Raw genomic sequence first — 27,734 nt, 5'->3', positions numbered from 1 at the left:
GGGTGGGTGGGGGGAGCCGTTCCGTTTATTTTCCAAAGGCGGGATAAGAAAACGATGGAAACTAAAACAAGGAGAGAAGCAACTTAGAATTAAGGATAAGTTTCCTAACCGGGAGGACAATTCACCAGTGGAACTTCTTGCCACTAGAGGTTGTGGGTGCTCCGTTTAAACACGTGACTGGGGAGGGGGGGAGAGGGCGTTGTCCGAAATGGTCATAGCATCTCCTGCCTGAGCAGGGGGTTAGACTAGAAGACCTCCAAGGTCCCCACCCCGCCCGCCATCACCAGTCCACTTCGCTTGAATGCTTCTTCAAAGAACAATTTTTATTACCCACAATGGCAACCATTGTATAAAAAAAAAACAACACGCTTGTTTTTCAGTTAATCTCGGCCCCCCCGAGTGTAAGAAACCTCACCCCCCCCCGGCCCACCCAGTGCAGCCCCCTTTCCCTCTTTTCCAATGCCTTTCCCCTTTTTCTGGGTGGGGGGGGGAAAGGAAATACATTATGAACTAACACGATGAAGCCACGGGGGGGGGGGGACAGAGCACAGGAGGGGATGGTGCGTCTGTGTCGAGGGCTCTCCCCTGCGCCCCCTTCCTTTCCGGTCCCCGAGTTCAGGATTCCCCATGCTTTTCTCGGATTGGCAGGGAGCGGGGGGGGGGCACCTCGACCCCCCTGATGCCGGCAGACCTCTCCCCCCCCCTCAATTCCGAAACAACCGCGAGAAAAGCTATCCGTCCCAAGTTGAAACAGGAACCGAAAAAAAACCAAATAGAATGACCAAAAGAAAAAAAAGGAAGAGAAAAAAAAAGGGGGGGGGAGAGGAAAGGAGGATCAGGACATAACTTGGGTTAAAAAAACAACAACGTCCGTCCGTCCCCCCCCGCCCCACATAAGTCCGGTGGATCAAACCTCAAAACAGTCCCCTTGTCTCTTGGCTGCAATCCCGGGGAGGTTGGGACCCCCCCCCCGGGCCGGACGAGGGCCTGCAGCTGCTCCGGTCCAAGGGTTGTGCGGCGTTCCTCGTGGGGAGGTGTGGGGGGGGTGGGGGGCTTGGGAGCGAGGGGAGGGGGTAGGGTGGGGGTAGGGGGTGCAGCTGGGGCCGTCACGCGAGGAGTTTGCAGTGGCACAGCTCCTTGTACATCTGTCGGCGGAGTTTCGGCATGTCCTGCTGTGTGAAGGTGAAGGGCAGGCCCAGGGCCAGGAATTTGGAATACTGGGGAAGGAAGGAGAAAAAAAGAAGAAGAAATTAAGAAAAGTTAAAAAAAAAAAAAAGATTGATTTGAGGATCGGCTTTGTGGTTGGAGCCGATCGAGAGAAAATAAATGAGAATATTTGTCGCTCGGGGTCGAAATGAGGGCTCCTCGGTGCTCTCTCCGAGCTGGCTGGAGTATTATTATTGTTTTGGCCGGCGTTTCATGACCCAACTAGGGAACGTCATCCCCGCTAGAAAGGAGTGGGGCTATGGGAAGAAAGAGGAGGACGACTGTGGGCTCCTTGGTGCTCTCTGAGCTGCGTTGTATTCTTGAAGTCGTTTCATGACCCAACTAGGGAACGTCTTCAAGGCTAGAGTAGAGGGGGGCTTATGGCAGGGGTCGGCAACTTTAAACATTCAAAGAGCCATAACCGGAAGCCCCCCCTTCAATTCTGGAGCCGACCAGAAGTCCAGTTCCCCCACCATAGAGTCTCCTCCTAGCATGGCCTCCTTTTTCCTCCACCTGCCCTAAACGAAAGCCCCATCCATTGTGGAGCCCACGGGCGACAGGGAACCGCAGCAGAGGGATGAAAGAGCCACATGCGGCTCCGGAGCCGCAGGTTGCCCACTCCTGGTTTATGGAAAGGGGGGGGAGGAAGAGGAGAACTGTGGGGTCCTTAGTGCTCTCTGAGCTTGGTGAATTTTCTTCCAGACGTTTCATGACTCAACTAGGGAACATCATCAGAGCTAAAAATGCCCCCCACACCCCTCCTCACACTGATGACGTTCCCTAGTTTACAATACAATAATACAATAGCAGAGTTGGAAGGGACCTTGGAGGTCTTCTAGTCCAACCCCCTGCCTAGGCAGGAGACCCTATACCGTTTCAGACAAATGGCTATCCAACGTCTTCTTAAAGACTTCCAGTGTTGGGGCATTCACAACCTCTGGAGGCAACTTCTGTTCCACTGATTAATTGTTCTCACTGTCAGGAAATTCCTCTTTAGTTCTAGGTTGCTTCTCTCCTTGATTAGTTTCCACCCATTGCTTCTTGTTCTACCCTCAGGTGCTTTGGAGAATAGCTTGACTCCCTCTTCTTTGGGGCAACCCCTGAGATATTGGAAGGCTGCTATCATGTCTCCCCTGGTCCTTCTTTTCATTAAACTAGACATGCCCAGTTCCTGCAACCGTTCTTCATAGGTTTGAGCCTCCAGTCCCTTAATCCTCTTTCTTGTTCTTCTCTGCACTCTTTCTGGAGTCTCCGCATCTTTTCTACATCATGGCCACCAAAACTGGATGCAAATATTCCAAGTGTGGCCTTCCCAAGGCCTTGTAAAGTGGTATCAACCCTTCACGTGATCTTGATTCTCTCCCTCTGTTGATGCAGCCTAGAACTGTGTTGGCTTTTTTGGCAGCTGCTGCCCACGGCTGGCTCCTATTTAAATGGTTGTCCACTAGGACTCCAAGATCCCTCTCACAGTTACTACTGTTGAGCAAGGTGCCACCTATACTGTACCTGTGCATTTCATTTTTCTTGCCTAAATGTAGAACCTGACTCTTTTCAGCACTGAATTTCATTTTATTAGATAATGCTCAATGTTCAAGTTTGTCCAGATCCTTCTGTATCTTAACCTTGTCTTCTGGAGTGTTGGCTATTCCTGCCAGCTTGGTCTCATCTGCAAATTTGATGAGTGCCCCATTTATCCCCTCATCCAAATCATTGATGAAGATGTTGAATAACCTGTGTTATGCCCGACTGCCCCTATTTTCTTGCCACTTGTATGATTCGTGCGCATGGTATGGCACTGACTATTAAATGCTCGGTTTTAGCTTGACAGCAGGAGTGATAATCTTACCCACACAAACATCTGTGTTACACGCACTGATAACCCTCTGAGTTTTAGATTGCTGGGGGCAGAAATGTTCTGTATCAATTAATTCTCCGATCCCCGCTGTTCAGTTTAAATGTTTATCCAGAAAAATCTGTGAATTTAATGCCAATTAACTCAGTCCCTTTCTTGGATGGGTGCAAACCGTCTCTTCTGTACAGTTTTTCATTGGACCAGCTGCAGGGATCATGACTAATAAAACCAAATCCTTCCCTTTTACACCACTCCTTTTAGCCACACATTAAACTCTGCTACAGGCTGGCCCTTCCCTTTTTGGTCCTTATATACTGGTAAAATCTCTGAAATGATAAGCCTACAACCTACACTACTATGTTCATACCCCAAGCTTTGGAAATCATTTTGCACAGAAAGTGCATCGTTTTGGGACAGATTATTTGTGCCAGGATGTATAACAGCATCGACGTCACAGTCCTTGCTTGCATTCTTAGTTAGTTCGGCAGTTCGGCGGTTCAAATCTCACCGGCTCAGGGTTGACTCAGCCTTCCATCCTTCCGAGGTGGGTAAAATGTGGACCCAGATTGTTGTTGGGGGCAATATGCTGACTCTGTAAACCGCTTAGAGAGGGCTGAAAGCCCTATGAAGCGGTATATAAGTCTTAACTGCTATTGCTATTGCTATTCTTGGCTATCTTAAAGAATACGCCTCTTGCCTCTGCTGGCAGTAGCACCTGGCAAGACACCTGGCCAATGAAACGTCTGCAAGGAAACCACCAAGGGCCCCACACTCCTTTCCTTCCTCTTCCTCCTCCTCCTCTTCTCTCCCCTCCCCCTCTTCCTCCTCCTCCTCCTCCTCCTCCAGAACACCAGAAGCAGCCTTTCCAGGAGCAATTTTTTATTCAAAGGGCCTACGAGCTGCCTTTCCAGAACTGCTTCTGCCTTTGAACAGGTGGGAAAGGTGCCCACCAGACTCGGGATGCCCCCCCCCACCTCCCCACCTGCACTGCCCGAGCGCCAGGACCCCCCCCCCTTTGGAGCCAATTCTCTCACCTGCAGGACGAAGGCTCCACAATCACTGTCGTTGTTCTGTCGGGCGATGTTCTGGGGGGGAGAAAAGGCAACGGGTCAGATCAGGAGGGGAAAGAGAGCAGGGGGTCCCCCCTTCAGCCCCCAAGGTGCCCACCCCTCTTCCCCCACTCGCCTGACCAGACCCATCCCACATTTAGAGAAGGCTGCCCGGGGATCGGCCCTCCCTTCCTCACCCGGGCTCCCACCTGCGTCCTCTCTGCTTTCCTGCCCGACCTCCCTAAGCCCCTCCGGGGTCCCAATTCTCGCCTCCGTCCACACTTCCGCCCAGCCACTGAAGATGCACCTGGCATCTTCTATCGTTTTATAGCTCAAAGGATCAAGGCAGATTTTTTGGGGGGGGGGAGGGAGGGGGCAGACCCCCCCAAAAAAGGGCTGAATTTTACACATCCACCCAAACTGAAATGAGAACCAGTTTGAGCTAGTGGCTAAGGCGCTAGCCTAAAAGCAGAGGTGAGCGGGAGTTTTAGTCTCGCCTTAGGCACGAAAGCCACGGAGGTGGATTTGGCCCAATCACCAGGAGAGACAAGTGAGTTCTAGCCCCATTTTAGGCACGAAAGCCAGGTAGGTGGCTTTGGGCCAATCACCAGCAGACGGGGAGTTCTAGTCTTGCCTTGGGCACAAAAGCCAGTTGGGCGACTCTGGGCCAATCAAGAGGAGACTGGGAGTTCTAGGCAGGCATAAAAACCGGGAGACGGTGAGTTCTAGCCTCATTTTAGGCATAAAAAAGTGACTTTTGGGCCAATCGCCAGGAGAGACAGTGAGTTCTAGTCCCACCTTAGGCAGGAAAGCCAGCTGGGTAACTTTGTGCCAATCACCAGGAGACGGTGGGTTCTAGTCCCGCCCTAGGCACGAAAGCCGGCTAGGTTGGGCCTGTCCCCAGGAGACTGGGAGTTCTAGTCCTTGGATGCCTGGCATGCCATCCACACTGCACGAGGTCAGAGACCTACCGCGTGGAGGTGCCCACTCTGGGTTCTGCCCCCCCTCAAAAAGGCAGAAGGAGGGGGGTGCGGGTGAGACCCAGCAGGCTGCAGCGGAAGAGCCTCCTGGCTGCCGGAGGGGGGATCCCCCCCCCCCGGGTTAAATTTGGGAGGCCCCAAAGCTGAGGGAGAGGAATCCGAAGGAGATGGGACACTGGAGACAATCCCCCGCCCCAAAATGCTTGGGAAGAGACACCCACCATCTGGAAAACCCCTCTCCAGCCTTCTCGGAAATCGGGACGGTTCTTCTTATCCGCTTCAGCTTGCAGGTACCTGCAGATGTGCTGGATGGGGGGGTGGGTGGGGGGAGAGGAGGGGGGAAGATGCGTCAAACAGAAAGCAGCAGCCCCATTGCCCCCCCCCAACAACTTAATTGTTTGTAATATTATATATATATTTTACTTTATTCAAATTAAAATCCCCCTCCCTTCCCAAAAACCCAATCCATAAAACCACCGAGATATTTAAAAAGGTGCCTTAAAAACAAAACACAAAAAATAACCCAGAAGATTATAGCTTAGTCCTCGACTTACGACCCCAAATGGAGCCCAAAATCTTTAGCGAGATATTTTGTCCTGTTTCATGATTTTTTCGTGCCATGGTGGTTAAGCGACTCTCCGTCGCCGATATATTGAGTGGACACGGTCGCTAAGCGAATCTGGCTTGACTCTGCTGGTCAGGAGGTCGTAAAAAGGGGAATCCCATGAACCCGGGGCGGGGCGACCGTCACGAACCCGAATCGTCCCGAGTTTTGACCACGTTTGACTACAAGGATGTGGCAACGTTCATGAGTTTGAAAGGCGATCTCCAGCCACCTTTTATCAGCGCCGTTGCAAACTTTCAACGGTCACTAAATGAAGCGTTGTAAGTCGAGGACCGCCCGCTCAGACCTATTATCCCCTCCTAGTTGAAAACTGATTAATATATTACTTAGAGGGTTTGCAGACACCTGCATTTTTTTTTAAAAAAGCAGTCAACGTATTTACAAATTAACGGCCTCTTTCTCGTACCGTTTTATCGATGGCAAAGAGGAAAAATTAAGAATATAAAAGGCCAAATCAAGATTTCCAAATTCTTAGCAAACTGGGATCGTGATCCACTCGTGGAAAAGTTTTCCTCAGCTTCCTGTCGATCCCAAATCGAGAATCCCCTGGCTTATTTATCCATCGCTGGCTAACTAAATGTAATAAATTCAGTCTCCACCGTAGGGGGAAGTGCGTGGAAAGAGCTGGGGGGGGGCAGAGCCACCCCACCTCCAGCCTCCTCCCCCCCAAAAGCCCCCCACCTCTGAAAACAAGACAACCTTCGTGCCTTCCTCTTTCCAGCTCCCCCCACCTCTCCTGCCAATCTCAGGGGAGCAGTCCCCCAAAGCAGAGAAAGTGGAGAGAGGGGTGCTCGGTGTGTGTGTGTGTGTTTCCCCTTGGATCCACAGCCTCCCCGGGGCTTTGCAAGCTCCAAATCCTTTCTCCAAAAGTGCCTTTTTTCCAAAAGAAAAACTGGAATTTCTTGGGGTTCCCCACCCCCCCTGAAAACGTTTCGCTTCTCATCCAAGAAGCTTCTTCAGTTCTCACTGAGTGGTGGGGAACGGAAGGAGCCGATTCAGTTCTTCGGTCAGTGAGAACGGAAGAAGCTTTTTGGATGACTGTGGAGCATGGTTAAGAGTGAAGAGAAAAGAAGGACGTTGGGGGGACACACGATAGCAGTCTTCCAGTATTTGAGGGGCTGCCCCAGAGAAGTGGAAGGGGGTCAAGCTATTCTCCAAAGCCTTGAAGGCAGGACAAGAAGCAATGGAATCAAGGAGAGAAGCAACTTAGAACTAAGGAGAAACTTCCTAACAGTGAGGGCAGTTCACCAGTGGAACTCCTTGCCACCAGAAGTTGTGGGTGCTCCATCCCTGGAGGCTTTTGAGAAGAGACTGGACAGCCATTTGTCTTGAATGGTGTAGGGTCTCCTGCTTGAGGGGGGGGGGGAGGCTGGACTAGAAGACCTCCAAGGTCCCTTCCTCCTCTCTTCTCCTTATTCTCTCTTCTCCTCTTCTTCTTCTATTCTTATTTCCTCCCCTCCTTTCCCTGACCCTCTCTTTCTATCCGTGAGAACAAATTAAATCCGCGGAACTGCTTGCCACCGGAAGGTGGGAGCGCTCCATCTTTGGAGATTGTCTGGAGATGTTTTAGGGTTTCCTGCTCGAGCGGGTGGGGGGGGGGGGCTGGACTAGAGGACCTCTGAGCTCCCTTCCGGCTCTACCCTGATTCCAAGAAGCGAAACATTTCCAAAGAGGGGCCGGGGGGGGGGGGGAAACCCCACCCCAAGAGAGTCCAATGGCCGTTTTGGAATAACAGTGGAGGACTTTCCTGCCCACCTGCTGAGCCCCGCCTCACCTTGGGACACCGCCGGTTGAGGGTCCGCTGGGAATCCAGGTAAGTGATCTTCTTCTGCTTCACCTCCACGCAGATCAGCGACCAATGAACCTCCAGATGGATCGGGATCAACAGGATCTCTTTGTTAAAGATGTCCACCTTGGGGGGGGGGGACAGGACAGGGGGGGATAATGATTTAAAATGGAGGAAGAAACTATAAGAGACAACGATAAGTTGGGCCCGAAACTCTGTTTATTGTCTTGAATTGGAACCCTGGGAAAAATTATGGGAGGAAAATGCCCAATTAACAATGCCAGCAGCCTACAAAAAAAAAACCTTGTACAAGATGTTTTATTGTTGGCATTTACACACACACACACACACACACACACACACACACACACACACACACCGGTGTGACTGGCCAAAAAGTCCTCCAGCCTGAATGTTGGAGATGCAGCTATAAACAAGGGACTTTCTATCACTTGTGGCGGCCGTGCCCCAAAATAAAGAAATGGCTAGAAGAAATTACAGGGCAAACCGGATGTATCCCTATTGGGCATGTGAATGAGCCCAGGTGGGCGCAGTGGTTAAATGCAGTACTGCAGGCCACTTCAGCTGACTGCTAGTTCTGCAGTTCGGCTGTTCGAATCCCACCAGGCTCAAGGTTGACTCAGCCTTCCATCCTTCCGAGGTGGGTAAAAATGAGGACCCGGATTGTTGTTGGGGGCAATATGCTGACTCTGTAAACCGCTTAGAGAGGGCTGAAAGCCCTATGAAGCGGAATATAAGTCTAACTGCTATTGCTATTGCTATTGCTATCTATCTATCTATCTATCTATCTATCTATCTATCTATCTATCTATCTATCTATCTATCTATCTATCTATCGGATTGTTGGGGGCGATATGCTGACTCTGTAAACCGCTTAGAGAGGGCTGAAAGCCCTATGAAGCAGTATATAAGTCTAACTGCTATTGCTATTATCTATCTATCTATCTATCTATCTATCTATCTATCTATCTATCTATCTATCTATCTATCTATCGGATTGTTGGGGGCGATATGCTGACTCTGTAAACCGCTTAGAGAGGGCTGAAAGCCCTATGAAGCAGTATATAAGTCTAACTGCTATTGCTATTATCTATCTATCTATCTATCTATCTATCTATCTATCTATCTATCTATCTATCTATCTATCTATCATCTATCGGATTGTTGGGGGCGATATGCTGACTCTGTAAACCGCTTAGAGAGGGCTGAAAGCCCTATGAAGCAGTATATAAGTCTAACTGCTATTGCTATTATCTATCTATCTATCTATCTATCTATCTATCTATCTATCTATCTATCATCTACCTACCTACCTACCTACCTACCTACCTACCTACCTACCTACCTACCTACCTATCTATTTATCTATCTATCTATCTATCTATCTATCTATCTATCTATCTATCTATCTATCTATCTATCTATCTATCTATCTATCTATCATCTATCGGATTGTTGGGGGCGATATGCTGACTCTGTAAACCGCTTAGAGAGGGCTGAAAGCCCTATGAAGCAGTATATAAGTCTAACTGCTATTGCTATTATCTATCTATCTATCTATCTATCTATCTATCTATCTATCTATCTATCTATCTATCTATCTATCATCTATCTACCTACCTACCTACCTACCTACCTACCTACCTACCTACCTATCTATCTATCTATCTATCATCTATCGGATTGTTGGGGGCGATATGCTGACTCTGTAAACCGCTTAGAGAGGGCTGAAAGCCCTATGAAGCGGCATATAAGTCTAATTCGCAATCGCAACATGGGTAGAAAAACTCCCAATACATAACACTGCGTATATTAAGCGCGGCTAGAATCGTTTTGGCTCAAAATTGGAAAGGAGGACAACACCCGGATCTAACGGTAGCAAGAAAGGTACTTGAATGTGCAGAGATGGAATTGATTGATTGATTTGATTTATTACATTTGTATGCCGCCCTTTTCCCCGAAGGGGACTCAGGGAGGCTCACAATTCAATCAGGGAAGGGGGTACAGACAAGGGAATAAAAAAGACAAGACATAACAATACAAAATTTAAAAAACACACAACAACCATACCATTCGAGAAGGGGGGCAAAAACTCTTTAGCCCCAGGAATGAAAGGATAGAGAAGACTACTAAATGAGGAATATTAAAGATTTATATCAAAGAGAGAAATGCACGTATTTGTAAATATCGTTATAATTTTAAACGAGTGTAGAGTACATAGTAATCTAAATAATTAGTAACGATTTAATATGAGCGACACCGATATGGAAACGCCGGGACGAATGGAACTGGGTGTGGTCTTTTAAGGTTCAAATTTGTTTAATAAAAATTTTAAAAATTAAAAAATAAAGTTCCCCTGGGGGGATGGACGGGCGGGACACAGGAGGAGGCCAGCGGGGTCTCCCAGCAGGGCGTGGCCTTCCCCTTTCTCCCTACCTGGATGGTGTGTTATTTTAAAAACTGTTATTTTTATTTTTAATTTTTAAGTTTTTTATCTTGTCTCTGTAAGACGCCCAGCCGCCCTACGGGATTCGGCGGCATACAAATTTATTAAATTTTGAATTTACCTGGCTGTACAGGTGGGGAAGGGGTGCTTGGGCTTCAGCCTCTGGGGCTTTGGCGATGGGGAACCCCCCCCCCCGGGGCACCTTGGGGTGGGCCCGAGGTTCCTGGGTGGCCACGTCCCACAGTCCCATAAATCTCCCCAATGGCACAGCCTGGTACAGGTAGTCCTAGATCTACAACGGTGCCTTTAGTGACCGTTCTGAGTTACAACGGCACTGGAAAATGGACTTACGATCACGTTTCACATTTGTGGCAGCGTCTTGACTCGCATTTATGACAGTGGAGGTGTTCCAACAAAGTCAAGGGGGGGCGAACAGATTCACTCAATGACCGAGCCACTAATTTAACTGCTGCAGTGACTCGCTTAACAACGGTGGCAAGGAAAACTTGCAAAAGTCCCTTCACTGCCATCTCACTTAGCGACAGCTGTGGCCGTTACGTTGAGGACTACCTGTTATCCCTTTCCTGTCCACCTGGCTAAGGGGGCTGCGAAGGAAGGATAGCGGGGCGGGTTGGGGGGGAGAAATGGGGCTGTCCCTGAAGAGTGTTTGGAGACTACAGTTGGTCCAGAATGCAGCCGCGCGAACGATATCAGGTGTACCTAGATACACCCATGTTACACCCATCCTCCGCGAGCTGCACTGGCTTCCTTTCGGTTTCCAGACGCGCTTCAAGGTGCTGGTTATCACCTTTAAAGCCCTACATGGCCTGGGACCTGGATATCTGCGAGACCGCCTCCTGCTACATACCTCCCAACGGCCGATAAGATCTCACAGGTTGGGCCTCCTCCGGGTGCCATCAGCTGGACAATGCTGGCTGGCGACCCCTTGGGTGAGGGCCTTCTCTGTAGCTGCTCCAGCCCTGTGGAACGATCTACCCGCAGAGATCCGGACCCTCCCCACTCTCTCGGCCTTCCGAAAAGCCACTAAAACCTGGCTGTTCCGGCAGGCCTGGGGCTGTTGACCCATGAATGAGGTCCAGCCCCATCTAGGTTTAAGTGTATGGTGTGTTGCTTTTAAATCTGTTTTCGTTTTCCCTATATTTTATTTTTTTATTTTACTCTTGTATTTGTAAGCTGCCCGGAGTCCCGTGGGATTGGGCGGCATATAAATTTATTAAATTACAAATTACAAACCCCACTTACATTTTTGGTCCAACGCTTCACGCCTTCGTACCCCTTGGTTCGTAGCTTATCGTAGAAAAAACTGTTGAAAAAATGAACCTGAGGGAGGGGGGAAAAAAAAGAGAAATTGAGAAGATGGGGGTGCGAAAAAAGGCAGAGACCATCACCAATTGGCCCAATTCACCAGGCCCACATATGACCTAAGACAGGGGCCCCCAACCTCGGCAACTTTAAGACTGGTGGACTTCAACTCCCAGAATCCCTCAGCCGGCTTTGCTTTAAGACTGCTGGGCTTCAACTCCCAGAATTCCTGGGCTGAAGAATCCTGGGAGCTGAAGTCCACAATAAGTCATAAAGGGGGCACAGCTCCCCCCCCACCTCAAGGAGGGCACGCAAACCTGAAGCCCCCTTTTACCTGGGACGTATTTATGTATTTATCTATTTAGCGCATGGCATATCGAACATGGGTTGCCCCCTCCCCTCTTTGGAAGAGCTTTATAGCTCCCGCTGCCTTAAGAAAGTTCAAAACATCCTTAAAGATCCATCTCATCCTGGGCACCCCCCCCCTTTTTTGGTGAGGGGGGGAACTATTACCTTCTGGCAGAGGGTACAGGATAATAATAAAAAAAAAAACAAGGAGAAATAGGCTGAAAAACAACTTCTATCCCAGGGCAGTAACTATATTCAATTCTACCGTATCAAACTTAGCAACTTTAAGACTTGTGGACTTCAACTCCCAGAATTCTCCTCTTCCTCTTCCCTTCCTCATTTCCTTCTCCTCCTCTTCCTCCTCCCCTCCTCCTTCTGCTGGCTGGAGAATTCTGGGAGTTGAAGTCCACAAGTCTTAAAGTTGCCAAGTTTGGGAACCACTGGACTAGATGAACTACAAGGTCTTTCAACTATTAATATGTATGTGTGTATACACACACACACACACACACACACACACACACACACACACACAGAGACAGCAGAGCTGGCTGGAGAATTCTGGGAGTTGAAGTCCACAAGTCTTACAGTTGCTAAGTTTGGGAACCTCCGGATAGTGCGATATTAATGCAATATCGGGTTTTCAATTTCAATTATATAGCAAGTGAAGGATGTGTGTTTGTGTTTTTACTTTTAGAGCTATAATGTACACTGAGGATGGCATTTAATTTTCATTATATGATGTGCAATGACAATAAACTAAACTAAACCTAAAACTGAAACCGAAACTAAACTCACCCTAACCATAACCCAAACTAAAATTAAAGTAAACTGAACCCTAACCCTAACCTGTTGTAATATAGTTCCTTGTGTAGGTGTGTGTCACCCATTGTCCAGTTCCTAACGGGGCATGCAGAGCCACGCTGAACCACACAGGAGAAACTCCTAAAACCCCATAACATCCTGATAGTTCATAACATAACATCCTGAGATGTGCCCTACCAATGACGCCCAGGATTTGACCATATATAGACAGAACTTCCCTGAGCAGTAGATTAGAAATTGTACTTTTACAGGCTGTTTTTAACCACGTGCTGATTGCTCCTCCTGCCTTTGTCCTGTCTCAATAAAAGGGGCTCTCAGACCCCCAATCTGGGTCGCTCCATCCCGAGAAAGATCGTGTCCTGTCTTTTCTCCACATTGGCCTCATGGACGAACCACGGGAACGTTACACTAACCCAAATTAAACTAAACTAAACTAAACAGGCCCTAGCAATATATATTAACATTTCTACCAGCGGTGGGTTTCCATTTTTTTTTTTACTACCGGTTTACTCATGCGCGTGCACGCAGAAAAATTGTTAAACATACAAATATACAACTTTAAAAAAAACCGATATAAGTGGATTTATGATAGGGAAATGAAGTGTGGAATAGGAAGCTGGTTTTCGTGTAAATGTTGAGCTGGCGCGGCTGGAATGCCGCCCCGAAAATCCATCGGAGAAATAAAAGAAGCAACGGCGGAAGGAGGAAAGAAGAGAAGGGAAAAGAAGAAAGGGGGAAAGGAGAGGAAGCGAGGGGAGGGGATAGAAAGAGGAGGAGAGAAGAAGGGGAAGAGAGAGGAAGGGTGGGGGAGAGGGAGGGGAAGAAGAAAAGAGGAAGGAAAGGAGAAGGTAGAGAAGTGGGGGGGGGAGGAGGGAAGAAAAGAGGAAGGAGTAAAGTTGTGGCAAAATAAGTTGGGAGAGGCGAGGTGGCAAGAAATTGATCCCAATTGTGTCTTTTGTGTTTTTAAGCAGATTGTGATAGATGCTAGAAGTCAACAGGTAAATGTTAATAGTATCTGCAAGAATGTATATTTGTGAATGTATATGGAAAGATAAAAAAAATAAAACCTTTTTTAAAAAAAGGGAGGGCCGCTGCCACTACGGGCTGAACTGGGAGCAACCCAACCTCTGATTTTGACCTACCATATTTTTCGGAGTATAAGACGCACCTTCCCCCTCCCCAAAAAGAGGGTGAAAATCTGGTTGTGTCTTATACACCGAATACAGCGTTTTTGGCCTCCCGTAAACCCCTTTGCAAAAATGGACATGGGAGGCTTGTAGAGTGCTCCTGGGGGCTGGGGAGGGCAAAAATGAGGGGAAAATGGGCTGCTTTTGCCCCCCCCCCAGCAGCACTCTACAAGCCTCCCAAAGCCTTTGCATGCCCCTTTTTTGGTGCAAAAAACGGGCTGTTTTTTCCTCATTTTTGCCCCTCCCCAGCCCCTAGGAACACTCTACAAAGCCCCCCCCCAAAGCTCTGCATGCCACCACCCCCTTTTTTGTAAAAAAATGAGGCGTGCAGAGTGTTTGGGAAGCCTGCAGAGTGGAATTTTTTTTTTAAAAAAAAATTACTTCTTCAAAATCATGGTGCGTCTTATACTCTGGTGCATCTTATAGTCCGAAAAATACAGCAGTTTAGGAAAACGTAATAAAAAAATCTAAATTTGTATAGAGTTTATACATTTGGCATTTGGCATCAGTTGTTGGGATTCCCACCCGCCCCAAGTCAACGGACAAAAACATCTCATTCTTCAAAAGTCCCCAAGGCTTTCAACCGATGCCTCTGTCCGCGGGCTCAGCGTGGGGCGTTCTGCGTGCTTTGGAGCTCGCATTTCCATTTTGCAAAGTCGTATCTTTATATTGCAAGAGGAAAAAGGAAAAAAAAGTGGGAAAATGGGGCTCACCTTTTCCGGCACGGTGTCCATTACGAGGTCCCCGTACATGTTCATCACCTGCTCGAAAGGGGGGGAAGGACGGGGGAGTGGGATTAAAACAAGGGCCCAGCAGAGGCGCCTCTGGAGGGGGGAGGGAGCCTTAGGTGGGGACGACCAAACCGTTCCACACCGGGGTTTTCTCCCTCACAACCAGTATAACCACAGCCCAGGGTGAAATGGCGCTCCGGATCCAAAGGCAGAGTTGAACTGTGAGGACCTCGGTGCTCTCTGGGTCTGGTTTCAAAAAAAGCCCCCTTGGGACAACCAGGACCTGGAGGACGGAGAATCCCTACAGACTGGGAGGCTGGGAACTTTTCTTGCAGATATTCTGTGACCCAACTAGGGGACGTCAGCAGTGCTAAAAGGAAGAGGGGGCTGTGGGAAGGAGGAGGAGGAGGAGGGAGGAAGAGGGTAAACAGGGAAGAAGGGAAGGAGAAGGGGAGGAGGAAGAGGAGAAAGAGGAAAAGGGAGAAGGGAAGGAGAGAAGGGGAGGAGGAAAAGGAGGCAAAGGGAAGGAGGAAGAGGAAGAGAGAAGGGAAAGAAGAGGAGAAGGAAAGGAGGAGGGAAGGAGGGGAAGAGGAAGAGGAAGAGAGAAAGGAAGGAGGAAGGGAGGAGGAAGAGGAGGAGGGAGGAAGAGGGGAAAGAGGAAGAGGGAGAAGGGAAGGAGAGAAGGGGAGGAGGGAGAGAAGGTAAGGAGGCGGGGAGGAGGAAGAGGAGAAGGGAAGAAGGAAGAGAAGGGAAGGAGGAGAAGGAAAGGAGGGAAGGAGGGGGAGGGGAGGAGAAAGAGGAGAAAGGAAGGAGGAGGGGAGGAGGAAGAGAAGGGAATGAGGAGGAAGGGAAGAGGAAGTGGAGGAGAGAAGGAATGGAGGAGGGAAGGAGCAGGAAGGGAGGGGGAAAAGGAAGAGAGAAGGGAAGGAGAAGGAAAGGAGGAGGAGAAGGAAAGGGGGGAAGGAGGGGGAGGGGAGGAGGAAGAGGAGGAGGGAAAGAAGGGAGGAGGAAAAGAAGGGAGGAGGAAAGATGGGGAGGTGTCAACCCAGAAGCTGACCTGACCGAAGGGATTTGAATAGAGCCCCACTGCAGCTGAGGGATGGGGAGAAGGGGGGAATTCAGATAGAGTGGGATCTGCAGCCAAAACAATGCCTTTTCTCGGGGGAACCAAGGACATTCTGGCACCTGGCCGATGGAAGGCGGAGCAATGAGGCCACCCAGTCCGCCCCGTGAAGGGGCCGCCTGACTGATGCTCCTGGGAACAGAGGAGAAACTTTTTTCTCCCCATTGGGGGGGAAACGGCGGGAGGCTTTTTTCACCAGATGTGAGCCAATAGGACAATTCCGATCAAGAGGATTCTCGGAGGAATCTACCTGCCTCGGAGTCTTGCTTGCGATGGACTTATTACTGGGAAGAGGAGGAGGAGGAGAGCGACTGTGGGGTCCTAGAGAGTCCCAATGGCTTCAGCCAAATCTTTAAAATTGAGCCCAGGTAGCCAGGCGGGTCAGTTGAGGGAACGCACCGCAGAGGCCCAGGGAGCCTGGCACATCCGGGGCGGCCTCCCTTTGGGGCAACCGCCAGCTTTGTGCCGTCCAAGGCCTCTACGAGCCCCCCCCCTCCCCCCGGGGTGCCCCTCCTCTCTCCTCGGCCAAAGCCCTACCTGGTCGTTGAGCCAGTTGGAGCCGAAGAGGGTCTGCAAGTCGTCCATGGTCACCACGTGGCGCTTGTAGGTCACCCGGAAGGTCCGGATCACGGCGTTGCCCGGCATGCGCTGGTAGGACTGGATCAGCTGGTTGATCAGGCTCTTCCTGCAGGGGCCGGAAGGAGGACAGGCCGTGGGGGGGGACCACCCTCGATGGTCAGGAAGACCTCCACGGTCCCCTTCCGACACCCTGCAAGGGCTCGAAGCCCCCCCCACCCCCCCGGCTCGCCACGGGCTGCTCAATTCCCAGAATCCCCCTATCTAGCTGGGAATTATGGGAGTTGGGTCCTTCTATTCGCTTGGCTCTTTCCAGAGACCAGCAAGGCTGGGAGATTAGGCCTGGGGGGGCAGAGGGGGGGGGGACCCAACCATTCCTCTTGCAGAGGAGGTCAGATTTGGAGGGGGGGGAGGTCTGGCCAGGGTTCTGTGGGGGCAGCCTTCCTGGAGCCGTGATCTTTCAGTGGAGGGGGGGGGGAAGGCAAGCTGAGCTATTTTCCCATTAGCGGCTGGAGGGGGGGGGAAGGCGGGGAGGGTGGGTAGCAATTTGGGGGGGGGGGGAAAATCGTACCTCTGGAGGGTGGAGAATTCCTGCTGAAAGATGTCCTCCAGCTTCCCCACCACCTCGTCCACGCTGATGGGGATGAGGCTGCCGTAAGTCTGCAGGAACTCGTCCAAGATATCTGGCAGGAAGGAGGGAAGAAAGTGGAGGACGCAACCAAATTCAGCCCACCCACCCATTTTTTTATTTTGTATATATATATTTTATTATGCTTTCATTCTATACAATCACATGTTTACTGTGCATAACCGGGGCATATAACATTGAGTAATAAACACGGCCCTCACTTATATAGAAAGTGTCCCCTACAATACAAGCCGAATATACCACCTTGGCCCGCCATACACCCTCTTTCAACCCCCTCCAACTTTCATTCTTCCTTCTCACACACCCCTCTACGCCTACTTCCCCTCCCCTTCTTTCTACCCCTAACCCTATCACTCCCTCTAATCCATTCCCTCCCTCCCTTCTCCTCCTCCTCTCTCTCACCCTCTCCACCCTCCTTCTTCTTTCACTCGACTCTTTCCTTCGGTATATTTCTATTACCTTCCAGTATATTCGGTTTGTTCTATTTTCGCACTAACATTGAAAAGCCACAGTATACAAATGCAATCATGGAATTTAACCATTTTTTTTTATTTTGGAAGGGTGGATCTCAACGAGGGACGAGAGGGAAGGGGTGGGTGGGAGAAGGGCTGCCTCTAAGGCTGCTGGGGGGAAAAAAAGCCCTTTCATCCATATTTAATGTTGATTTCTAACCTGTTCCTTTTTTTAAAAAAAATATTGTAAACTTTGCACAAACTTTTAAGTCCTTGACTTAAAAAACAGTTCATTTCGTGACCGTTTACAAAGTTACAACATCATTGGGGGGGGAAAAGTGAATGAGGGCGGTTTTTCACACTTAACGACCACCGCAGCATCCCCGTGGTCAAATTTTTTGGCTTGGCAACGGACTCTCGTATTTATGATGGCTGCAGAATCCCTGTGTGTGTGTGTGTGTGTGTGATGTGATCCCCTCCAGATGAACAAAGTCAATGGGGGTGGGGAGCCAAATTCACTTAACAACTGCAGGGCTTCGCTTCATAACTGTGGCAGTCGTCAAATCGAAGCGAAGCTCACGTTAATAAATGTCTCCTTTTAGCGACAGGAATTTTGGCTTCGATCGTGGTCGTTAAGTCCGTTGAGAGCCGGTTGCTGTGAGGGGCACCCCCTCTCCACAAACAACGCACGTCAGGGTGGATTAAAAAAAAATCTGATTTTTTAACATTTATATCGGATTTTTTTTTCATTTTTAAATCAAATTTATTTTTAATAAAATGCCTTTGGAGTCAAAAAAATCCCTCTCCTAAAGCTAAGTTTTTCATTTAAGATATATTAACAATTTAGTTCATTCAGCATGAAATGGAGTTTAGTTACGTAGCATGAAGCGGCTGCATATATTCTGCAAGTTTTTACATTCTGGGCCAACTCGTTCCAGCAATCCAAGCTTTGCAAGCTGAGATAAAACGCACCCTGCGCTGAAGCATTCACGGGAACCGCCAGATAAATCACAATATTTGCATTTTGGGTCAACTCTTTCAAGGAATCCAAATGGTAAATCGTAAAACACAGTTCTGGAATATTCCTTTTATCCCCTTGTACAAACTCCAGGATGGTTTGAAGAGAAACGCATCCCTGCCACCAGGCGCCAAGCGTGGAGAGGAAGGGCAGGCAGGAAACAGGGAAGTGAAACCTTCTAAGGCAGCTTATAAATTTAATGTTAAAGAGCACCTGTCATCCCAGATCCACCCTGGCATGTGCCCACATGCTGCCCGTCATGTACCACAACATCTTGTGTCACTGCTGCATCACCAGACGTCCCATTAAAGCGATTGGGACAGTTGGTGAGTCAGTTGCTCTTTCAAAATTGTGAATTAAATCGAGTTGATTTAAATCAAGCCTTTTTAAGGTCAAGGTTCCCTTTGCACATCTGTACTAGTCATTCCCGACTCTAGGGGGCATTAGTGCTCATCTCCGTGTCAAAGCCGAGGAGCCAGCGCTGTCCAAAGACGTCTCCGTGGTCATGTGGCCGGCATGACTCAACGCCGAAGGCGCACGGAACGCTGTTCCCTTAACACCAAGGGTGGTTCTCCTATTTCCCTACTTGCATTTTTAACCTGCTTTCGAACTGCTAGGTTGGCAGAAGCTGGGACAAGTCACGGGAGCTCACTCCCGTTACGCGGAGCTGGGGATTCGAACCGCCGAACTTTCTGACCGACAAGCTCAGCGTCTTACGCCTCTGAGCCACCGCGTCACGTTGACACGGCCTTTTTACTCGTGATTGAAATCTCGATTTCAATTGTGGCTGAAATTGACTTTAAATCAAATCCACCCTCACACACACACACACATGTTGTAACTTAATTCTTTGTGTAGGTGTGGGTGACCCATGGCCCAGTGCATAACGGGGCATGCGCGGCCACACTGAACCACATAGGAAGAAACAAACTCCTAAGGAACATAACATCCTGATAGTACTCCATAACATCCTAATATCCTGATAGTGAATAACATAACATCCTGATAGTGCATAACATAACATCCTGATAGTTCACTCTAGATGTGCCTTACCCAACGACCCCAGAATTTGACCATATATAGACAGAACTTCCCTGAGCAGTAGATTAGCAATTGTAGTTTGACAGGCTGTCTTAAATCACATGCTGATTGCTCCTCCTGCCTTTGTCCTATCTCAATAAAAGGGGCTCCCAGACCCCCAATCTGGGTCGCCTCATCCCGAGAAAGATCGTGTCCGTGTCTTTTCTCCACATTGGCCTCATGGACGAACCACGGGAACATCACATTTGGTAGCAGAGGATGGTTACTTCGCACGCACACACACACACACACACTGCTCTTACTGTGCACACACGTGATGTGTTCCTCCCGCAGCAGCCCGGGTTGAGCCGCGTTGTCGGCCGGCTTCTCTTCAGCCTGTTCGGCAGCCACGTCCGCCGGCTGGCTCCCGCCTTCCGCCCGCCCGGCCGAAGGATCCGGCAGCCGTCCGTTGTCTCGGCTCCCTTGGAAAAGCTCCTCGGCCACGTGGCCCCCGATGCTACAGACGTTGCTGATGAGGATGGTGGCGTCCGGCAAGCCGGGCAGGGAGCAGAGTTCGCCGTCCGGAGGGAGGGAGGCGAAGCCGTTGGGAAGGGCGTCCAGGGCGTCTGCGGGACAAGGGGGGAGGGGAGAAGTTTGGGGAGGGGGCTTCAACGAATCTGACCACTGCGGTCGTGGGAAGCGAGGAAACTGCTCGAGGGGGTGGACTTCAACTCCCAGAATTCCCTGGCGCTGAGGCGTTCCTTTCGAGGCGTGTGCCTGTTGCGGCCTGCCTGCTCTCTTCTAATCCCTTCCTCTGCAATCTCCCACCCACCCTTTTTTATTATTTGACTGTGAATTCTGCTCCTTAACATCCAGCAAAGTCTTTCGAGGGAGGATTTATGGTCACACACCTTATCTGGCGTGGAGAGCAGCCAGGAGGACGAGATCTGCAGAACTTGGCAAAGAGTCTCGGAGAGTCACGAACCAATTAAGGGAACTCATGGTGTCCTGCAAACTCCACTCTCCTGTCGCTCCTCTTTTATCTCCTCTGGGAGGGGCCATTCACCATCCACCTGTGGCCTTACTCCCAAGTCAACCTCTGTTCTTTAGCTATTCCCTTCACCTGGCAACTGCGCTTGTGCACTCTGTGAACAGGCTCCAGCTGTTCTTCTGCCTCACTGATATCCGACTCTGAAGCCAGCTGATAACTGTCAGACGGCCCTGGCCCCCTCTCTGCCCCCGACACAGAGCCCTCATCAGAGCCTTCCCCAGACTCCAGGACTGGCCCAGATTCCTCCCCAACCTCCTCACTGTCCCGTGGCTTCTGGGGGCCACAACACACAGCTCTATCTGGTCCCCCCACATGTCTTCTCTTAGACTTAAGAGATCCTTCAGTCTCTGGTCAGCTTATGGCTTGACCACTGCAATACGTTCCGCGTAGGACTACCCCAAAAATGAATTCTGGGTTCCTCTTGGATTAAACAATATTGGGGACCCCGGGAAAAGAGCCGGATCTGAAGGGAGAACTTCATTGAGGGCCTCCAGCTCAGACGGGGGGGGGGTTGGACTAGAAGACCTCTAGGATTCCTTTCCAACTCTGTTATTCTGCACTCTGGATGGTCTGGATGGTGAGGGTCCCTGAAGCCTATTTCTGGGTAATGGGGCTTTGCTTTGGCCGTCTGACGGGTGCCGTCTTCGTGTTTGTGGTTTCGGTCGCTGTGTTATCTTATTGTGTTGCGTGCTTTTAAGACTCGATCGAAGGTGGAAGCAAGGAAGAGGGTGGCAAAGGATGAGATGGTTAAGGAGGGTCTCGCGACTCGACGAACGGGAATTTGGGCAAACCGTGGGAGAGAGAGAGCGGAGGGCAGGTGGAACTTTCAACTGGGTGACTCTGATTTAATTTTGGATGCCGTTTGGAACCCGGTCAATAAGCTGAGGTTAAAATCAGTTGACGGACGAGGGGGACCGTTTCCCAGGATTCGCTCACATCCCTGGCTGTTTTTGTACCTGCTCATCCGACAATTTGAGTAGCTGCAAAATTAAATGCACGTCCTACGGGTAGCCCAAAGCACGCTCTCTGCTAGAACAGGGGTCTCCAACCTTGGCCACTGGGAAGACTCGCGGACTTTTAACTCCCCACAACTCTGGGAGTTGGAAGTCCACAAGTCTTCAAAGTTACCACGGTTGGAGACCCCCGTGCTAGAGAGAAGTTTCCCGGCTGCAGCACGAGTCCGAAAGCTCGGAAAAAACAAAACAGCGTCAGTGATTTTAAGAGGTGCGGACTTCAACTCCCAGAATTCCCCAGCCAGCAAGAATCCAGAAGGGGTTCACCAGAATTGAGCACAGAAAGGACAAGGACACATGGGGGATGGAGTACCTTCGGTCTCCTGTTTCGATTGGGTCACTTTCTTAATAGACGGCGGGAATTCGGTTGAAGTCATAGACCTTGAGTCCAGCAAAATAACCCGGGACAATCTAAATTGACGAACAGGTGAAATATAGGCTAGGCGGCACGACGATTAAATGGGACTCTTGACAGGCTGGCTGGCGAATTCTGGGAGTTGACGACCGCCCCTCTTAGTTTGGGAAACACGGCTCCAATCAGTAATGTCTAGGGGCCAGGGAACCATTCATAGAGGTCGCAATTTGAAGGAGGACCCTGCGTAAGGGCAGTGCTGCTGAGTGGGGGGGTCTTTCTGCTTAGGATGGCAACCCCAAGACTGGGGGAGGGGAGGGAAAGTCCAGCAATTCAACCCAGCTGTTAGTCCGTTATTCCTGGGACGGGCCCCCCTCCCCAAATAATTCAGCGCCATAAAGAAACCGAAGGGTTCCAGAACAACGGAGCTGGAAGGGATCTTAGAGGTCTTCTAGTCCAACCCCTTGCTCAGGCAGGAAGTCCTATACCATTCCGGACAAATGCCGGTCCAGTCGCTTCTTAAAAAAAAACCCGTGTTGGGGAAGCCGAGGTGGCGCAGTGGTTAGGGTGCAGTACTGCAGGCCACTTCAGCTGACTCTTATCTGCAGTTCAGCGGTTCAAATCTCACCGGCTCAGGGTTGACTCAGCCTTCCATCCTTCCGAGGTGGGTAAAATGAGGACCCGGATTGTTGTTGGGGGCAATATGCTGACTCTGTAAACCGCTTAGAGAGGGCTGAAAGCCCTATGAAGCGGTATATAAGTCTAACTACTACTAACTACTACTAAACCTCACAACTTATGGAAGTCAAGCCGTTACACTGATTTAAGGGTTCTAGGTCAGATGTGGGTTCCAGAGCAGAAGTTCCACCCTCCCTCCACGTCTTGGGTTTTACCTGCGTCTCCATCCAGGCCGTGCTGCGGTTCGCCCATCTTCCTCGTCCTGGGGGACACCTGGGCACCCCGGGGAAAGTATTTGAGTAGGGCGGCTGCTCCTTCCTCCCCGGGTTCAATGGCTCCGGGGTCCTTGTTGAAGCTCACCCGCTGGAGCTCCATGTACTGAGGGTAAGGGGAGGCCTCTTCCATCAGGGCCCCCAGCAAGGTGAGGCGGGAGTGCGGAGGCGTGGATGGAGACGGGGGGAAGGCTCCCCCCAATTCGTAGTCCAGGCGGGGCTCGGAAGAGGGCGGCTTGCAGCCGGCCAGGTGGGGCTGGCCCTTCGCCGCGCTTTGGCAGTCCTCCGCCCCAGCTCCCAAAGGACACCTCTTCTTAAAGACGGGGAGATGGTCGTCATCGGGCTGGGAGCCGGGGGAGAGGGACATGGATGACCGGCCCCGCTTCGCCCCTCCTCGCCGGCGTCCCTTGGCGGCCATCTTGCCCAACAGCTTCCAGAGGAAAGCCAGGGAGCTCTTAGAATACAGAAACATCCGGAAGGCGCGCCGGGCCCGTTGTCGCTTACGGCGGAAACAATGTCTGGAGGTCCCCGGCAACTGCGGCGGGCGCCTTCGGGCCTGGGCGCCGGTGCTGACTTCGAAAGGCCAGGTGTGCCCGCCGCTCCTGGCCAGCTTCTCCCGGGGGGCTTTGTGCCGGGAGCGCTCCGAGGACCCACCCGCCACCCCCCAGCTGGCTACGCGGGAGATATCCCACTGGCCTCCGGGCTGCTGCTCCTCGTCGCTGCTGGAGGACAGGGGGTTGAAGCTGGGGAGCGGTTTCTTGGCGCAGGCCAGGCGCCGGCTCCCTTCGAAGCAGCCGCCTCGCTGGCGCTCCGGGTCGCGCCATTCTCGGGACGCTCGGCAAAACTTGTCTGGGTGGCCCATGGGGTCGTGGAGGCTGGAGGAGGCCCCCCAGTACTTCTTCTGCTGGATGCTCTCCTTCATCGCTCCGATGGGCTGAAGGGGTGGCGGGAGAGAGAGAGAGAGAGAGGCAGCTCTAATCAGGGGGACGTGGCACATGGGCTTCCAAGCAGAAGGGTACGAAACTGACCTCTAACCCATTTAACTCCCCGGGGGACTCAAAAACGAAGATTAGAGGAGCCCAGAAGGGCCACAGTTAGGGGACTCCAGCTCATTCCCTGCTTAGGGCAACCACGTTTACGATTTGATATTTTACTCCATCTTTACTAGAAGTAACTTGAGGTGGCAAGTATGCATAAGACCCCCTTCTCTTTTATTCCCACCCACCCACCCACCCACAACCACCATCCTGTGGGGCTGAGGGAGAGAGATAGACTGGCCCAAAGACACCCACTGGGTTTTTTAAGGTGGGACTAGAACTCACAGTCTCCTGGTGATTGGCCCAAAGCCACCCACCCAACTTTCATGCCCAAGATGAGACTAGAACAGTGTTTCTCAACCTTGGCGACTTTTAAGTCCTGTGGACTTCAACTCCCAGAATCCCCCAGCCAGCTGTGCTGGCTGGGGGATTCTGGGAGTTGAAGTCCACAGGACTTAAAGTCGCCAAGGTTGAGAAACACTGGACTAGAACTCAGCCTCTCCTGGTTTCTAAGTCAGCACTTTAAACATGAGGCCAAATTGGCTCCCTGACCCTGACTGCAGGATGGAGGTGACCACTTTAAACAGAGAGCAACCCCCGGGATGACGTGACCCATGTTCCTCTTCCACGACAGCTTCCAAAGAGCCCACACTTTCCCTGCCTGCAGCAACTCCTTGGATCAAAACAGACAGGCCCAGTTCTGCTCTCTTCCTTATTCGAGGATCCTTTGGATGCCTAGCACTGCCTGAGCGGGGGGCTGGACTAGAAGACCTCCAAGGTCCCTTTCCAGCTCTCCTCTGATTGATTGATTTGACTGTTGCTCCTTTAAACGACACACAGTTGTTCAGAGAAGATGCTTTATAAACCGGCATTTAGTTGTGGGGGCTGTGACCTTTGCCTGCCCATACAGGCAGTCCTTGACTTAGTTCATTTAGTGACCGTTCAAAGTTACGACGACACTGAGAACAGTGACCGATGACTGTTTTTCCCGCTTAACGACCGTTGCAGCACCCCCCCCCCCGGGGTCACGTGATCGAAATACAGACGCTTGTCTACGGACTCAGATTTCTGACGGTTGCGGTGTCCAACAAGACAACGGGGAAGCCAGATTCAGTTAACAACCGTGTGACTCGCTTAATAGAATTCTTTATTGGCCAAGCGTGATTGGACACACAAGGAGTTTGTCTCTAGTGCTGAAGCTGTGAGTGCACATACCACAATAGTGATAGAACAACAACTGCAACGGTTATTAATAAATGCAGCAAGAAAGGTCGTAAAAGGGAGCAAAACTCACTTAGCAACTCTCCCCCTCAGCGGCAGAAACCGGCTCAATTGTGGTCGTAAGTCGAGGACTGCCTGTGGAAGGGCAGTGTTAAGGTGCACCACAGGGGGAAGAAAAGGTTATAACACTCTTGAGTGGGTCAGAATTGAGGCTTCCCACCAGGGCTGATACCTGGACTATAACTCCCAGAATTTACACCCGGTCATCCCTTTTGATATCTGGACTACAACTCCCAGGGTTCCCCAGCCGGCCATGCTTTTAAGACGACTGGACTTCAACTCCCAGAGTGCTCCAGCCTTGAGGGCCCTCCTTAAAAGCCTCTTCCTAGGCCCAGGCACTCGGAACATGCTCAGGAACCCAGCAACCCCGTTCACAGAGGATCCGGCTGAGGATTGAACTCCCAGGAGGCCAGCAGGGGCTTCTGGGAAATGGGGCATCCCCCCCCCCCCAAACACAGCTGCAGGTTGGGAAAATTGGGCATTGGAGTCCAGGTATCAAAAAGTGATGGGCGGGTGGGGAATCCTGGGAGTCGTAGTCCACCCCTCTTAAAGCATGCTGGGTGGGGGAACCTGGGAGTTGTAGTCCACCCCTCTTAAAGCATGCTGGGTGGGGCATCCTGGGAGTCGTAGTCCCAGGTATCAAAAAGTGATGGGTGGGTGGGGAATCCTGGGAGTCGTAGTCCACCCCTCTTAAAGCATGCTGGGTGGGGGAACCTGGGAGTTGTAGTCCACCCCTCTTAAAGCATGCTGGGTGGGGCATCCTGGGAGTCGTAGTCCCAGGTATCAAAAAGTGATGGGCGGGTGGGGAATCCTGGGAGTCGTAGTCCACCCCTCTTAAAGCATGCTGGGTGGGGGAACCTGGGAGTTGTAGTCCACCCCTCTTAAAGCATGCTGGGTGGGCGATCCTGGGAGTTGTAGTCCCAGGTATCAAAAAGTGATGGGTGGGTGGGGGATCCTGGGAGTCGTAGTCCACCCCTCTTAAAGCATGCTGGGTGGGTGATCCTGGGAGTTGTAGTCCCAGGTATCAAAACGGATGGGCGGGTGGGGGATCCTGGGACTTGTAGTCCACCCCTCTTAAAGCATGCTGGGTGGGGGAACCTGGGAGTCGTAGTCCCAGGTATCAAAAAGTGATGGGCGGGGGGGGGGAATTCGCAGTCCAGGGTATCAAAAGGGGATTGTGGGAGTTGTAGTCCACGCCTCCTAAAGTGGCCAAGGCTGGGCCCTTCCTCCCTCTTCTAAAACTTCCTCAATCCCCCCAGCCCCCATTTCCACCAAGGAGGGCGAGGCTCAGCCACACACAACACCCCCCCCACCCACCCACCCCCTGATTTGGGGGCAGGGGGGGACCAGGGGGGGCGCAGGAGAAGGGGGGGAACCCCTCCCCCCTCCCACCCAGGGGGAGGCCTGGGGCCCAGAGAAGGCGGCGCAGGGGCCCCTCCCACCCACAGGGCCACTGGGGGGGGTCCAGGTGGGGGCTTCCCCCTCCCCACAGCCATGGTGGCGGCCGAGGCTGCTGGGGAGACCCTCGCGAGGCCGGAGGGGCGGGGCAGGGCGCGGGAGGGGGCGGGGCCCCGAGGGGCGGGGGGGGGCGCATGGCGCGCGGGGCACGACGGGAGGGGCTCCTGTGGTGGGGGGAGCGGAAGGCAGGGGAGGCCGGGGTGGAGGGGAGGGGTCCGGGCCCTTCGCGGGCGCGGCTCACCGTCTTACGCAGCGGGCCCAGGCGCGCGCGGCCCCCGCGGGGAAGAGAGGCCGGGCCGCGAGGGAGGCTCCGCGCTCGCTCTTCCTCCTCCCGCCGCCGCCGCCGCCTCCTTCCCCTCACAAACTGCCGCGGCTGCCGGCGCCGCCCAATGGCGTCATCAAACGGCGTCGGGAGGAAAGGGCGGGGCCGGCCGTCGACGGAGAGGGAGGGAGGGAGGGAGAGAGAGAGAGAGAGAGAGAGCGCACGCGCCGCCGCCGCCTTTCCCGCCCCGCCCTCTCCGGCCTAGCGTCATCCTCCCTCCCTCCCTCCCACCCCTCTTCGCGCCAGGCAGGACGGGATTGGGCGCCGCCTTTGGGGGAATGCCGGGAGTTGTAGTCCTGAGTGGGAATAGGGAGTTCTCTGCCTAGCCAGGCTGTCAGAAGTATTTTTTTCTTTCTTTCTTTCTTTCCTTCCTTCCTTTCTCTCTTTTTCTCTTTGCTTCCTTCCTTCTTTCTCTTTTCTTCTTTCTTTATTTTCTGTTTCTTTCCTTCTTTCTCTCTCTCTTTCTTTTCTTCCTTCTTTTTCTTTCTCAGTCTTTCCTTCCTTTTTTTCTTCTTTCTCTCTTTCTCCTTCCTTCCTTCTTTCTCTTTCTTTCCTTCTTTCTCTCCCTCTCCCTCTTTCTCTCTCTCTTTCCTTCCTTCCTTCTTTCTTCTTTCTCTCTTTATAGTCTCTTTCTTTCCTTCTTTCTCTTTCTGTCTTTCCTTCCTTCTTTCTCTCTCTTTCCTTCCTTCTCTTTCTTTCCTTCCTTCTTTCTCTTTCTTTCTCCGCGTTCCTTCCCTCTTTCTCTCTCTTTCTTTCCTCCCTTATCTCTTTCTTTCCTTCCTTCTTTACCTCTTTCTTTCTTCTCTCTCTCTTTCCTTCCTTCTTTGTCTCTGTTTCCTTCTTTTTCTCTTTCTCTCCTTCCTTCTTTCTCTCTCTTTCTCTCTCTCTCCCTCTCCCTCTTTCCTTCTTTCTCTCTTTTCTTCTTTCTCTTTCTTTTCCCTTTCTTTCCTTCTTTCTCCCTCTCTTTCTTTCCATGTCTTTCCTTCCTTCTTTCTTTCACTCTCTTTCTTTCCTTCCTTCTCTCTCTCTCTCTCTCTTTCCTTTCTTCTTTCT

At 51.3% G+C, this 27,734-nt stretch overlaps 1 protein-coding gene across 1 annotated transcript; it reads right to left on the bottom strand.

The window, feature by feature from the left end:
- Positions 1-302: 302 nt before the first annotated feature.
- On the bottom strand, positions 303-26,733 carry SENP3 (SUMO specific peptidase 3). The gene is made up of 11 exons (XM_087714312.1): positions 26,601-26,733; positions 22,527-23,517; positions 19,541-19,843; positions 16,650-16,761; positions 16,040-16,187; positions 14,362-14,409; positions 11,229-11,306; positions 7,487-7,624; positions 5,309-5,392; positions 4,093-4,143; positions 303-1,217 (listed from the first exon to the last, which is right to left on the bottom strand). The coding sequence occupies exons 2-11, from the start codon at positions 23,503-23,505 to the stop codon at positions 1,107-1,109; spliced, it is 2,052 nt and encodes a 683-aa protein (XP_087570438.1). The 5' UTR covers positions 23,506-23,517; positions 26,601-26,733; the 3' UTR covers positions 303-1,106.
- Positions 26,734-27,734: the final 1,001 nt, after the last annotated feature.

Source organism: Thamnophis sirtalis, unplaced genomic scaffold (assembly GCF_051295495.1).
Source record: "Thamnophis sirtalis isolate CommonGarterSnake01/CBP01778 unplaced genomic scaffold, rThaSir2_p1.2 scaffold_4, whole genome shotgun sequence".
Classification (NCBI taxonomy): domain Eukaryota; kingdom Metazoa; phylum Chordata; class Lepidosauria; order Squamata; family Natricidae; genus Thamnophis; species Thamnophis sirtalis.
The sequence above is the reverse complement of the archived record's forward strand: the minus strand, read 5'-3'. Positions and strand labels throughout refer to the sequence as shown.

Bases quoted from the DNA above. Each gene is read 5' to 3' on its own strand.
- SENP3 (XM_087714312.1), bottom strand. From the start codon at position 23,505: ATGAAGGAGAGCATCCAGCAGAAGAAGTACTGGGGGGCCTCCTCCAGC. The intron at 16,762-19,540 runs GTAAGAGCAGTG...CCTTCCTGCCAG, and splicing joins ACACATCACGTGTGTGCACA to ATATCTTGGACGAGTTCCTG. The intron at 4,144-5,308 runs GTGGGTGTCTCT...TCTCCCCCCCAG, and splicing joins GGAGAGGGGTTTTCCAGATG to AACATCGCCCGACAGAACAA.